Source organism: Podarcis melisellensis, assembly GCF_964234715.1.
Source record: "Podarcis melisellensis genome assembly, chromosome: 2".
Lineage (NCBI taxonomy): Eukaryota > Metazoa > Chordata > Lepidosauria > Squamata > Lacertidae > Podarcis > Podarcis melisellensis.
The window spans coordinates 49347508-49360791 of record NC_138529.1 but is presented as its reverse complement, the minus strand read 5'-3'; the positions used below and the strand labels follow the sequence as shown (position 1 = coordinate 49360791).

General features: G+C 46.0%; 1 protein-coding gene and 1 long non-coding RNA gene across 2 annotated transcripts; both read left to right on the top strand.

The window, feature by feature from the left end:
• Positions 1-1604: 1604 nt before the first annotated feature.
• On the top strand, positions 1605-12466 carry GRPEL2 (GrpE like 2, mitochondrial). The gene is made up of 4 exons (XM_081898228.1): positions 1605-1762; positions 7600-7756; positions 9163-9244; positions 9567-12466. Exons 1-4 carry the CDS (start codon positions 1674-1676, stop codon positions 9917-9919), a joined length of 681 nt encoding a protein of 226 aa, XP_081754354.1. The 5' UTR covers positions 1605-1673; the 3' UTR covers positions 9920-12466.
• Positions 2095-6689, top strand: LOC309362609. Its single transcript, XR_014165035.1, has 3 exons — positions 2095-3002; positions 3374-4858; positions 5956-6689. It is a non-coding gene; the product is annotated as an uncharacterized lncRNA (long non-coding RNA).
• Positions 12467-13284: the final 818 nt, after the last annotated feature.

Genomic DNA, 13284 nt, shown 5'->3' with positions numbered 1-13284 from the left:
AATCTTAGTAGTAACATTTTAGTGAGTTCAAATGTTATGTAATATATTTGATTTCAACAGCATGGTTTCATGCATGTATATATAGAAGTCTCCCTGCATTCAATAAGGCTTTATCCCAGTTCCAAAATCTCAAGAAAGGACCATGTCCACCTGTAATTACAGTGGCTAGCAAGAGTTCTCATATAATGTCCTCTCAGTTACATTTTGATCCATATAGTCAAGGTAACATTATGGGGTCATAAAGATTTGAAAACGGAGAGACAGTCTTCGTATGGAAGAAGTGGGTTCTAGTGTGATCTACACATTAGATCACTTAACAAGACCAGATGGAGGATTTTTGCTGTTTATAATTTTGTAGTCTAAATATTGGTAGTGTTAAATGGCAGTATTGCATTGTCAACTACAGCAGTTTTAGAGTCTATTTTGGATCATTAGCGCTGAGTGACTCTGCATTTCCTATAGTGCTGGAGGAAATAAATGGATTTTTTATGTTATAAAGTGAATGTCCAGGATCTTAAAGATGAATGGAATAATCAAGTGTGTTCTCGTCAGCTCAATCAATGAAAAGTTGCTTTAGTGTTTATATATAGTCTTTCTTTAGATTTTAAATTTAGACTGAGTAAACAATTCTCCCCCACCCCGCCCCTGGTATATTAGACTCCACAGAGCCTTTGTAGGAAGGAACTGGCTAAATAAATGTTGCTGATGTAACACAGAAAACACTTCTGTGAGGCATGTGATGTGGGCATTTGTGAATGATGCTTTCTTTCTGGTCAGAATTATTGGTCATATTAACCTTGCCTTGGATAAATCCTTGATACTTATATGGTGTGGGGGACTGAGGACAAATTCTGCAAGCCCTCATGATGTTTGAGAGACTTATGCTTCAAGACTGGAAGGACAAAGACCCACCATTTACTACTCAGTGGCCTGTGAAGACCTTGCAGCCCTTTCTACATCACTCTTGTTTCAATTCCTATTTGAACAGCCTAGATTAATCTACACATCTGAGTGAAGAGTAACAAAATATTCATATTAATGTCAGCTGCCAGTGCTTCTTTTATAAAAAAAAAAGTTTAAGAAGGTCTAAGCAGCATATAAATTTGGTTAAGTAAATTATTTCCTTTTGCTAATTTGCAAATAAAAGTTTTTAAAAATATAAAATATAAAGAATTGCAGCCTGGAGAATTGGAAGATGCTCAACTAGATTTGAAACAATGTTGACAGAGTATGAGTTGCTTTCAGCCGATACTGAGGGGATGCAAGTTCCCGCTGTTCGTTTTCTGGTAGCTCACAGTCACAGAAATAAATAAATCTCCAGGCTGGGAGATGCCAAACGGCTTGTTACAGCAGGGAAGGCGCTTTGCGCGTGGAGATGCAACAGCCAAGCACCCTTCTCATACAGGCGTGACCCCGGCAACTCCTCTCGCTCACTGGTTCCGTGGGCAAGATTCCTACACGGGCTAGATGACCCTCTGAATCCCTCCCAACTGTATGATTCTTTGATTCTGAAAGGCGGAGCCCTTTTTCGCGGCAAGGAGGGCGGGCGGGCGGGAGTGGGAGGCCGCGGTGCCTGACGGGAGTTGTAGTCGCCGCCGCCGCCCTTGTCTCCTCCCACCGTCGGCGCCTGACGGTCCAGCGTCGGCCACGCTTCGTCCGTCGGCGGGGCAGCTATGGCAGCAGCAGGCAGGTCGGCGCGGGCGGCGGGGCGCTGCTTCAGCCCCCTGCTCCAGTTTAGCCACCATCACTTGCGCTACGACAGGTACGGGGGGCGGGTGGGGGGCTGGTTGAAATGGGCTCCTCTCCAATCCTCCTTCCTCAGTGGAGCCGTCGCCCTCTTTCCCCCGTGGGTGGCGGGCAATGGCGAGCCCCTGCGCAGGCCGCCGAGGATTGGATCCCCTCCTTTTTCTGGCTCTTCCCCCACTTGCACCTCTCCTTCAGGGAGCGGGATATATTAAGGCACCCATCCCCCAAGGATCTATGGCGGGGGACCTACCTGTGTGTAGCCGCCGTGTAGTTTTCCCGGGGCGGCGCTCTTTTTTGGCGGGGCTTCAGGAGGTTCTGCTGCATTTTGCTTTAGATCGGTGGTTCCCAATCTTTTTTTTTTTTTTTTTGGCCATGCCCCACCTAAGCATCTCTAAAATCCTTATGCCAACCCCCTTGTGACATATAATTCTTATTGTTCAAAAAGTGAACTCCTATTTACGTGGAGGAAGCCTAAAAGGCCATTAACTGTTAACAACTCATTCTCGAATTTCCCCACTTAAAAATCAAAGTGCCCCTCTGTGGGGCGTGTGCCCCACGTTGGGAACCACGGCTTTAGATCCTCTCCTCTTTTTGCCTCCCCTTTCATGCAGCTCTTGGGAATTTGCGAGGTCTCTCCCAGATTCCCACCCTGGAGGTGTTTTTTTCTCGCCTGGAGGTGTGTTAACACTCAGAAGGTGCTACAGCACCCAGGCCCTCGAAATGGGCTCTCTGTGGTGCTTTTTTTAGATCAGTGCGTCTCTGAGGATTGCACCCAATTTTGTGCTTTTTCTCTGTGTATCTCTTTTTTCTCCTCCAGTGAAGGGAGAATGAAGGCATCCTGGTGGAGTTTCCTTTCTGTGCAGCCGATAAGAGAGATACTGAGATACTTTCAGTTACTGAGATGATAAGAAAGCCCTGTGGGGTCGGGCCAAAGGTCGATGTAGTTCAGCGTCCTGTTTCAAACAGGAGATGCCAGGGGTTCCCAAACTGTGGCCTGCAAACCATTTCATTCAGGTGGTCTGCAGCTTGTCTGTGAAAATACAGTAAGAAGTCGTACAGCACCTAGCACATTACAATTGCTATAACAGGCGGAGGAATTGTAAAGTGGGCCTCCAAGCCCCTCAGCAATTTTCAAGTGATCTATGGGGGTAAAGGTTTGGGAACCACTAGACTAGATATTTCCAGGATGCCACAAGAAAAAAAACCATCAGACTTTTTCCTTTTGACCCTAAGTAACTGGCTGGTTAGGGACGCAGGTGGCGCTGTGGGTTAAAGCCTCAGCGCCTAGGACTTGCCGATCGAAAGGTCGGCGGTTCGAATCCCTGCGGCGGGGTGCGTTCCCGCTGCTCGGTCCCAGCGCCTGCCAACCTAGCAGTTCGAAAGCACCTCCGGGTGCAAGTAGATAAATAGGGACCACTTACCAGCGGGAAGGTAAACGGCGTTTCCGTGTGCGGCTCTGGCTCGCCAGATGCAGCTTTGTCACGCTGGCCACGTGACCCGGAAGTGTCTCCGGACAGTGCTGGCCCCTGGCCTCTTAAGTGAGATGGGCGCACAACCCAGAGTCTGTCAAGACTGGCCCATACGGGCAGGGGTACCTTTACCTTTAACTGGCTGGTTTGCCTTGCAGTCCTCTTTTAAAGGTCCTGGAGTTTGGCTTCTCTGGCAATTATATTGGCAGACTGGTACCTGCATTTTGAATATTTTATTAATGCTTTGATTTTTATTGTTTGTTTTAATATTGTATGGAAGTTTGGAATGTCTATGTATGTTGTCTTGGAATCCCTTGGATGAAGACATGGGTTAGACATTTTCAAACAAGGTCATAGTTTGCAGTGGGGATAAGGAGGCGTGGAGTGGGCAGAAGAAGCTGGACTTCACTGACTCAAGAATAAGAAGCAATCCAAATAGCATGAGGATTTCATATCTATAGTTGATGCTTGGTTTGTTAGCTATTCATAGCTCAAAAATGTACACACACACCATCTAAGGAAGTGATCTCATAGTAAATTCCATAGCTAAACTTTGTAGTTTGTGCAGAACTTTGTAGAGCAGTACCTCCAGGGATGAATAACCAGCATGTGAGAGATCTGTGTCCTGTTCAAATACTGTCATCAGCTGTGTCATCAGTGCATCTGATTTTGTTAGTAACTTGGTTCTCAGTACAATTTTATAGTTTCCTGTGTGGTGTTTTTATCTCCCTGTTGCACCATTCTTTCTATGGGAGTGTTCAGTGAGGCAGGTTACAACAAAGAGAATTTATCAAGCATCACTGAAATGCAAATGAACAATATTTTATAAACCCTCTAACCCACTAATAATGTTGATCTGGTCTTTTTGAAACAGTAGCAACAGACGTTCTTCCTAACTAACAGCACAATGTTGAGAAAGCATGTTGGAATAAAATGGGCTTCCTCGCTGTTTGCCGAAAAGCAGGCAGTGCTCTTCCCTTGGGGGGGGGGCATTCTAAATATTGATGATGTTTCTGGGCAGGCCTCATTCATCTGTTGTACAACCAGTAGTGAGGGACCCCCCAAAAAGGCTTATAAAGTGGAGTAGAGTTCTTGAAGAGATCTTTGTAGGGGGAAGCAGGAACAGCCGGCTTGGTGATTATGTTTAACAGTGCTGCCACTGCCGCTTACAGTGGAGCCAAAGCAGCTCACTTCCTGCTGCACCGACCCAGCCCTGACCTTGCTGCTAACCTGCCCGACTCCAGGAGCAAATTGCTTACCATTGGAGCTAGTAAAGGGTCCGTGTAATGTCATCTGATGTCACCTTACTTCTGGACTGACTTAATGGGCAGCCCAGTGCAGAGGATGGTACAGAACTAGTCTAGCTTGGAAGTGATTATGGCTGCAAGACGAAGGAAGGTTTTGATTCGAATGGTCTGTCCACTGAGTTTTGGCCTTCTTAACGACAGATTTGTTAACAGAACCCAGACTGTCTAGTTGAAGAGAATAGTTCATCATTCCTAAATCTGTTGTCATTCAGGCAAGTGCTTTCAGAAGCTGTTTCCTTCCTTCCTTATGCAATGTTTGTGTACACCCACAGCTAAGAGGACAAAATGTCACTCAGGGAACATATGCCCATCAAATGCTGCAATTCTGCTGTCTAGGTCAGTGTTTCCCAACCGGTGTTCCGCGGCACACTAGTGTGCTGCGAGATGTTGCCTGGTGTGCCGCGAGATGTTGCCTGGAGGGAGGCGGGCGAGGGCATTTGCTTCCCGGAGGACGGAGCGAGGGCGCCCCCTGCTGGGCCGGGGCTCGCTCTCCCCAGAGGGTAAATCTGGATCAAATGGGGCGAGGGGCGGGCAGAATTCTGGGGGCCACTGATGCCCTACAGACCCCCCCCCAAGTCCTCCGGGGCGCGCGCTCTGCTGGGCTCTTTTCGGTCGTCGTGCTTGTGGGAAGCCGCCCCTTCCCTGGGCGACGCGCCGCCTCGCGACTCCGGAGTCAGTCCCGCGGGCTCTCGGAGGGACTCGCGAGCGACGGCGCGGCGGCTCCGGGGCGCGCTCAGCCGGGCCGCCGCGCGCCCCCGCGCAGCCCCTGCTGCAGCTGCCCGGCGTGGAGCGCGACGCGGAGCCGGCCGGGCTTGGAGACGCCCAGGTAGGGCCGAGCCGGGCGGGGGCGGGGAGGTCTCGGTCTGCTGCGGGCGCAGGGGGGAGAGGGGGAGCCGTCGGGTCTCCTGGAAGGAAGCGAGGCGGCGGCTGAGGGGGATGCAGCCCCGTCCCCAGCAACAGGCGCTCCTCGAAGTGAGGCCACAAGTCGGGGCTCGGACAGGGCCTGGAAGCAGCGGCTCCGGCTCTTGGGAGCGGAGAAGGGGACTTCGAAAGCGGCCTGGAGGAGAAAAGCCCCGATGCAGCGAGAGCGTGCTGCCTTGTCCAGGCCTCCTCGCTTTGTGCCGTCCGCTGCCGGGAGCAGGACACGGGGGCTCCTCGTTCGCATGCTTTCCTGGGTGATCGGTTAGGGTTAGGGTTAGGGTTAGGGTCCCTCAGTCCCTCGCTTTGCTGCCTCCTCCCCCCCCCACCCCCCAAAGCTTGGAGGTTCCCCGGCAAGGGGGAGGGAAAAAAATTGAAAGTTACACTTTCGTGCGTCCCTCCCGGCGTGACGCTGCGCGCTGACGTCACGGGGCTGTAATGGTGGTGTGCCTCGATATTTTTTTCATCAAACAAGTGTGCCTTTGCCCAAAAAAGGTTGGGAAACACTGGTCTAGGTAGGTCCTTTTGATCCCCTAATGTGTGTGTCACTTTTCAAAGGCAAAGACATTACCCATCTCTTTACCAAAAAAAATTAATAGAACTTTGCCTTTGGGTTTGGAGATTATTTATTTCAAGTAGCAGAGTCACACACTCGCTGTGCAACCCAGCATTTCAACAAGAAGCGAAACTTCCTTTCCCCCCTGTCCAAATCCAGCTCCATGTATCACTTCTGTGTGGGTGGTTGGAACACAGCCCCCACTCCCTTTGGGTGTGAAGTAGATCATCCAAGCAAACAGGCAATAGGACCATTAGATACCTACCTTTCAGGTGTGCTAATACAGATCCCTCTCTGCTCCCTGGAATCCCTGCAAACAGTTTAACAATAACAGCTTATGCTTTCACTATAGCATTCACTATAAACCCCCAAACCTGGTATTCCCTCAAAACCTATGCCAAATTTTGTGTTGCATTTTATGCTGCTGCCCACAACTGTGTACCAGTGTATAAAATCAGAATTTGTAGTTAACTCTCCAAAACACAGCACAGTTGGATTGTCTCCAAACGTAGACATTCGTCCTCTTTTCACATGTACTTCAGATAGTAGAGTCAAGTGTTAGGAAGCAGTTTCTTCTGATTCAGTTTTGTTACTAAACCGAGTGCTTCAGGACAGAACAAATGTTAATGTAAAAGTGTTCCTCTCCATTAGAAACTGAGCAGCAAGATTCATTCAGAGCTTGGCAACATTTTTAAAATGCTGGCAAAGCACTGAGCCTCGTTTACCTAAAGAGGAAAGGGTAGAGTTTTGTTTATAATAGAAATGTGGGAGCTGCGGCCATTCAGACACTACTCTACTCCAACTCCCATAATCCTTGCTGGCTGGGGCTGATGAAAGCCCAGCTAGATCCCTCTTATGATTTTACAGTTTGCATATTAGCAACAGCACAGCTCTGAGTTTTCCCTTACGGGCAAAAAATAGGTTGCATAGCTGCAAAACTGCCCCAGATGCTTTTCAGGTGAGTGCATTCAGATCAGCTGAACAATAGTGTACACAGTTGGCTATGATATGTGGCATGTTGCCAACACCCTGGATGAGGTGATTTCAAAGAGTCTTTGTCCTGCAAAACATTCTTGCTATAACTAGCATTGATGCAAAAAAACCTGACCTGGGTTCCCATGCTGTTGAACACAAAGTGTAGCAAATGGCTGGTTCACCAAGCTCCCTCTGTAATCGTAATCATACACATGCTGTAAATGCTAAAGGGATGGGCACAATATAAATTTTCTTCTTACTTGCCAACCAGCATTTAATGTCACAGAGAAGCGGCTTTAAAAAGGGGGGCAGGGAGCAAGTTTTTCCTCTAATCAACGGCACCCAGATCTAGTTTTCCAACCTACATGCAAAAGGCTGTTGCTTTTCGGTCTTTCTCCTTCACAGGCTTAGGAGAGAGATTAATCTTTATCTGCTGGAAGAAGGTGTGAATAAAAATTCCCATCCAATAGCCTTGCGTTCCCTTGACCTGGACCACTGCTGCCTCCACCCAAGTCCTGATGGTGGGAAAACACAAGGCTGGAGCTAGCTGATACTTCACTATTTTAAACAGACACCTTTGAAAGTGTTTCTGCTTTTCTCCTCATTGTTTGTCACGGTCTTGTTTCAGAGGCTTGTCCTTTGCCTTCAGCACTGCTGCACAGCAGAGGAGTACAGGCGATGACTGTGGTCCAGAAGACCCTCCTGATGAGCCTAGACATCTCCTGAACGAGAACAGTTTAGAGCTCAAAGCCACCAAATTGGAAGAACAAGTCCGTGTCTTAACAGTATGTATCGTCCTTAACTTGGCTGTTTTGCCCTAACACATTTTTTTTTAGGTTTCAGCTTTTGTGTGTCTTAAATACCCAGTCCCAAAGTCTACAGCATGCAGCAGTCAAAAGATCAGATTAGTAGAATTAGATAACATCCTCTGCTGCCACTCTTTCCCCGCAACTCCTGCAGCATAACTCCTGCCACTGTTGCCAGCCTCCTCCAGGCAGGCTAGCTGGTGGTGAAAGCAGATCAGAACAAGTGTCTGTTTGTTTGGGTCCCTTCCGGCTGGTAGAGAAAAGGGAGGGTGACGACAAAGGTCTACCAGCAAGATGTCAGTTCCAGGGGGCCCTGCCAGGGTGTGCAGGCCCCGGCATTTGCCTGACCGTGCTGAGAGCTGACGCTAGACCTGGTGTACAGCATTGCAGCCGTCCTCGTTATGTGCACTGAATTTACTCTTAAGCATTTTATAAATATAACCAGGCTATTTATTGTGTGTCCGTTACTTTTCCAAACATAGAGCTAGGACAATAGTCGAAAGATTCCAGAACAGCAGATACCCAGCTGGTGACATCTCTAGTGGCCATCACTGCTGCCTGCCTGGGCTCTTTAAAGAGGGGCCAGGCAGAAGGAACAACTCCGAACTCTTGTTTTCCACACAGGGTGGAAGCAGAATGCTCACTGTGATGGGATGCGTTTGTGCACTCACAGTCCATCAGTATTCAGTAAGCAAGGGGGAAGTCTACATGCATACCCTCTGGATAGCATGAGCAACAGTGAGACTGTCATTAGACTTTGTCCTGTGCTCAGCATAAGGAGGGGCAATGGCAGCAGACCATTTTTGCTTAGGCAAGCCTATCCAGACAAGCAGAGTGGATAAGCAGAGTGTGTGTTTAATCTGGTTCTTAGCTGATTTTAGTTATTATTAATTTTTTGAATGTTTTAAGTAGTTGCTTTTATCTGTGTTTTTACTGATAATCTTAGGGGTTTCGTCTTTTTGTACATTGCTTTGAGGTTTTATTACCGTCAAGCTGTATATACATTTTGCGAAATAAATGTAATAAATAAGGCATTGTTTATGTTAGGAGATGCTGCTGTCACATTTCCCCAATGTCTTTCTGCTACATAAGTATGCATGCATGTACATCTGCTGTAGCTATTCCTTGCCATTGTTTGTTAGTAGAAGAGGGTAATGAAGTGGGGTGGGGAGATCTTTAGGTCTTTTTCAATATGGCCCATTCATTTCAGCAGGAAGTCACACAGGCAATGCATTTTATCTAAGAGCAGCAACTGAAGGCTGTGTCTGTCAAGCAAAGCTGCGCTCAACCCTCTTGGTCCAGGCTTGCAGCATTATAGATGGCTCATTGACCTGTTGCTTTGGGGTGATGTTCTTATCTGACTCTGCTTCTTACTGTGTGTGCAGGAACGGTACCAAAGAGCCCTGACAGATTCTGAAAATGTTAGGCGGAGGACGCAGAAGTTTGTCGAGGATGCTAAGATATTTGGTGAGTAAAAAAGGTGCTGGTATTGTGCAGAGCTTGTACTCTGCTTTATTTGTTTATTTAAGGTATTTATATACCACCCTTCAAAATGTTTATCTCAGGGTGATTTATGTTGCAAATAAAATCAATGAGCAAATAACACAAACGTTAATTAAAACAGCAGTACATCTATCCGGGTTTTGTTTTTGTTTTTAAAGGTTTGACTGTCAGTATTTGCTGGACCTTGATATTCTTTTATACAGATAATGTTATAAGGACTGAGACTAATGCATTGTGTCTGCCCTTTGAACAGTCATCCTCACCTTTCTGATCTATGTCTCTACAGGTATCCAGAGTTTCTGTAGAGACCTGGTAGAAGTGGCAGATATCTTGGAGAAGACCACCGAGAGTACCACAAGTGGAGAACACGATGACCCAACTCTGACTCTCAAGAAGATATGCGAAGGCTTGTCTCTCATAGAGTCCAAACTGCAAAGCATATTTGTGAAGCATGGCCTGCAGAAAATGAACCCCATTGGAGGCAAATATGACCCCTACGATCATGAAATAGTCTGTCACGTGCCAGCAGAGGAAATGCAGCCAGGCACTGTGGCATTAGTGACTCTGGATGGTTATAAACTTCACGGCCGCACTATTAGACATGCGCATGTAGGTGTGGCAGTAGAATCACACGAATGAGGTGGACATGTTTTATAAATACTTGAGACTTTAATGGACTGATTTCTCTGTCCACGTGACTGTTGCTGCTATAGCATGGATTTTTATTTATTAAGCCAAATTTGTTACCTGCTGGCCTCTCAGGATGGGCTGCAATGGCCTGATCTTCACTTCCAAGATGTACAGCTAATTTAATATTACTTGTTCTGTGTCATAAATGGTGTTTTTTCCCCCCTGCCCCCCCAGCTGTTTCTCAGTCAGAGGTGGTGCTGTGACTTTTCTGGTTTTCCATTAAATTCTGTTGTGGGTTTTGAGGGGAAGGAGGACTCCTAATAATTCCTAATGATAAGGGAAGGGCCATAATTCCAAGAAGGGAAGGGAAGTAGCTCAGTTGTAGACCACATGTTGTATGCAGAAGGTACCATTTTGGTCCCTGGCATCTCAAGGCAATATTCAAAATATCTGAGACCAGTCAGGGTAGACAAAGGGGTAGTCCTCCAGGATGCTGTGGAATACAGCTCCCATCAGCCCCAGACAGCAAGAGTAATGATCAGGGATGATGGGAGCTGTAGTCCAGAAAGTCAACTACCCATGGTGTAGATAATACTGACCAGTGGTCTGACTTGGTATAAGTGATTAAATTAGAACTTTCTGTGTTCTTACAAATGCACTCGGCTTTCCTTGAATTTTGGTTCAGCTGCTGAAACCTCTGCTTTTCTATATGTAAAGTGGGAATATGATACTTGCCTACCTCCCAGAAATGCTGCAATTATTTATCAGCTGTAAAGCATTTTGAAAACGAGTGATGAGCAGTGTGAAGGGGCTGAAGTGTGTCTGGAGGTGTTAATTTGTAAATTCTTTGCAGTTGGATATCTTCCTCAGGCTGCTTGGCTATTTCAACCTTGTGAAATCTCCACTGTGGTATAGGGATATGGATAAGTCCTTTCTCATTGCCATTTAAAATACTGGGCAAAATGGGCAAGTAGCTCAACAGTTTAAGGGAACAAAATAGACTTTTTGTGAAGATTCAGGTTTATTGGCCATAAATTATCCCTCAAATTATGTACCAGTTTTCAAGCACAATTTGCTATGTTAGCAATGCTGGAAGAGATGGAATGGTCTTGTACTCCAAAAGGGAAGTGTAGTCTTTCGAGTTTGAGCTCACAAGTAATTGCTATGCAAATGGCACTGAAAAATCTGGATTCAGAGACTACTAGATTAGAAATCAAAATACATGATTTGTTTTTCATTTAGTTTTTGTTTGTTTTTTTTAAAGGAAAGTGTCTAAGCAAAGTGTACTTCAGCTAATTTCAGTAAAAATAGCAGGGAAATTATCAGATCAGAGTTTCAGCCGAAGTTATGAGGCGACTTCCAGCTAGAGAATAAATTGGTATCATTCTGTAAACAATTGGATGCTTGGTTCTGATCAGTTTTTGTGTGACAGGTAAGCTAAACATGCAAGCGTGAAAAATCCTAACTCTGTTTGAGAGATGATTGAGGTAACCCAACATGTTGGCTTCATTCTGAATCCTAGGTGAAAGTTCAAAGAAATGAATCTTTGTGAGGGTGGCCTTATTTTAGACTCACACCCACTTCCTTTTTCAGGGGAGTTTTGTCCTGTCTTGCTATCTTGTCTAAGTTTGGTTAGAATTCATTAGCTCAAAGTTCCAGACCCTGCTGGCACCCATGTTATTTGTATTAGCTTTGTCTGTACTGTCCAGAGAGAGTTCTCTTGACTCTGAAATTATAAAAATGAAAGATTCAAGGCAGTATTTATTTCCAGGATTTTCTCCCTACCATATACATTCTTGTGTTAGTTAGTCAGAAAGAAGTGGTGTTTCATATGAGCATATTCAGCGGTGGACTTTGGGCTCTCAGATTTCAGCAGCGACGCTAAAATTCAGTGCCCCCTCCCACTACTTGCGGTTGATTCTACAGCATTGTTGTGGCACCCCCTGCAGGGCGGCACCCAGTGCGGCCAAACCAGGCACGCTACCCTAAAACCACCTCTGGCATATTCTCAAGCAGATGTACATGAACTGAATTAATCCACAAAGGGTTATCTACATCACCAATTTTGGGGGGGGGGGCAACTTTGGGCTATAAGTGAATGATCCTTAGAGCAATATAAGAGATTGTTAGAGCACATTTCTAATTTAAAATAGATTTGTATTTTTCCCCCCCAAGGCAAAAGAACAAAAATATTTTTCCAGCATAGTCATGCATGTTTGCTCAGAAGTTCCATAGGAAATAAGATTTAAATTGCATCTTGAACTGCAGTCCTGTGAACGATTACCCTGAGCAAGACCCGCTGAGTACAATGGGCTTGTTTCCAAAAAAACACAGATTACAGTGTTTGTCTTCCAGTTGTTAAATTGCTCAAAAAAGCGGTGAGCTACTTATGTGTACAATACAAATCCATACAGTTGAATGCTGCATTTATTAAACCAAAAGTTTTTGCTTTTGCTGGGTAAGGAAGACAACTCAAGTTGTTCAGAACATAACAATGTATTGAAGTCACTCTGCACCATATTCTTACAAATAAAAGTTACCTTTACAAGACTGAAACATGTGGTATTGACTTTGAATACCTCCTAAAGAGGATGTGCCCAGTCAGAAATTTATAAATGTTTGATTTCTTGACATTTTGAAATCAGCCGGACTCTTGGAAAAAATGTAATTTAATAGCGTGTTTTGATTTAGCACACATGCTAGAGGGGTTATATTCTGCAGGCACCATGGCAACAGCCACTATCCAATGTTTAATTTCTTTAGTATTAAATAAAAGAGCACACTAGCCTAAAATGCACTCTGGTTAAATGCTTTGGGTTATTATTAGCTCTTTGCAGGGATTCCCACAGGGCGAGGTTGATGTCAGCATTCATGTCACGTTTTCAGACACTTGAGTTGGTCTGCTAAAGGTCCAGGTGCCTGAAGCCAGCTCTAGCTGCTTCGCCATCAGGTAACTACGCCAGCAGGGTGTGCTGAACTCGGCAGGCAGTGCTTTTTACACTTGCAACCCGAATGTCGACACCCCATATTTATTCAGTGATGCCTGCACGGTGAGCTTCGAAGTGTGTGAAAAGCAAACCAACCCTTCCAAGCAAGCAGACTTGGATGTTTACACCCAAGACAGAGCTGGCAAAAATGGCACCTCGGTGGCCCACCCCTCTTAAAGCCCTTCCCCTTGCAAGCTGAGTTCAAAAGAACCAGAACGTCTTCCTAGGAAAGGCGCGGATCCACGGCCGACCACAAAAGGCGTAAAGAGCTTCTGCTTGCGGCTGCACAGTTCCCAGTTTAAAGCTTCGAAAAACAGCAAGTGATGAATGGTAATTAAGAAGCGGGGAAGCCGCATTGCAAATGAAGAACGGGGGGAAGGGAATCGG

What these genes read in the sequence shown, in the direction of transcription:
- GRPEL2 (XM_081898228.1), top strand. Translation starts at nt 1,674, where the DNA reads ATGGCAGCAGCAGGCAGGTCGGCGCGGGCGGCGGGGCGCTGCTTCAGC. An exon ending in AACAAGTCCGTGTCTTAACA is followed by an intron (nt 7,757 to 9,162) that starts GTATGTATCGTC and finishes CTGTGTGTGCAG; the next exon opens with GAACGGTACCAAAGAGCCCT. An exon ending in CGAGGATGCTAAGATATTTG is followed by an intron (nt 9,245 to 9,566) that starts GTGAGTAAAAAA and finishes ATGTCTCTACAG; the next exon opens with GTATCCAGAGTTTCTGTAGA.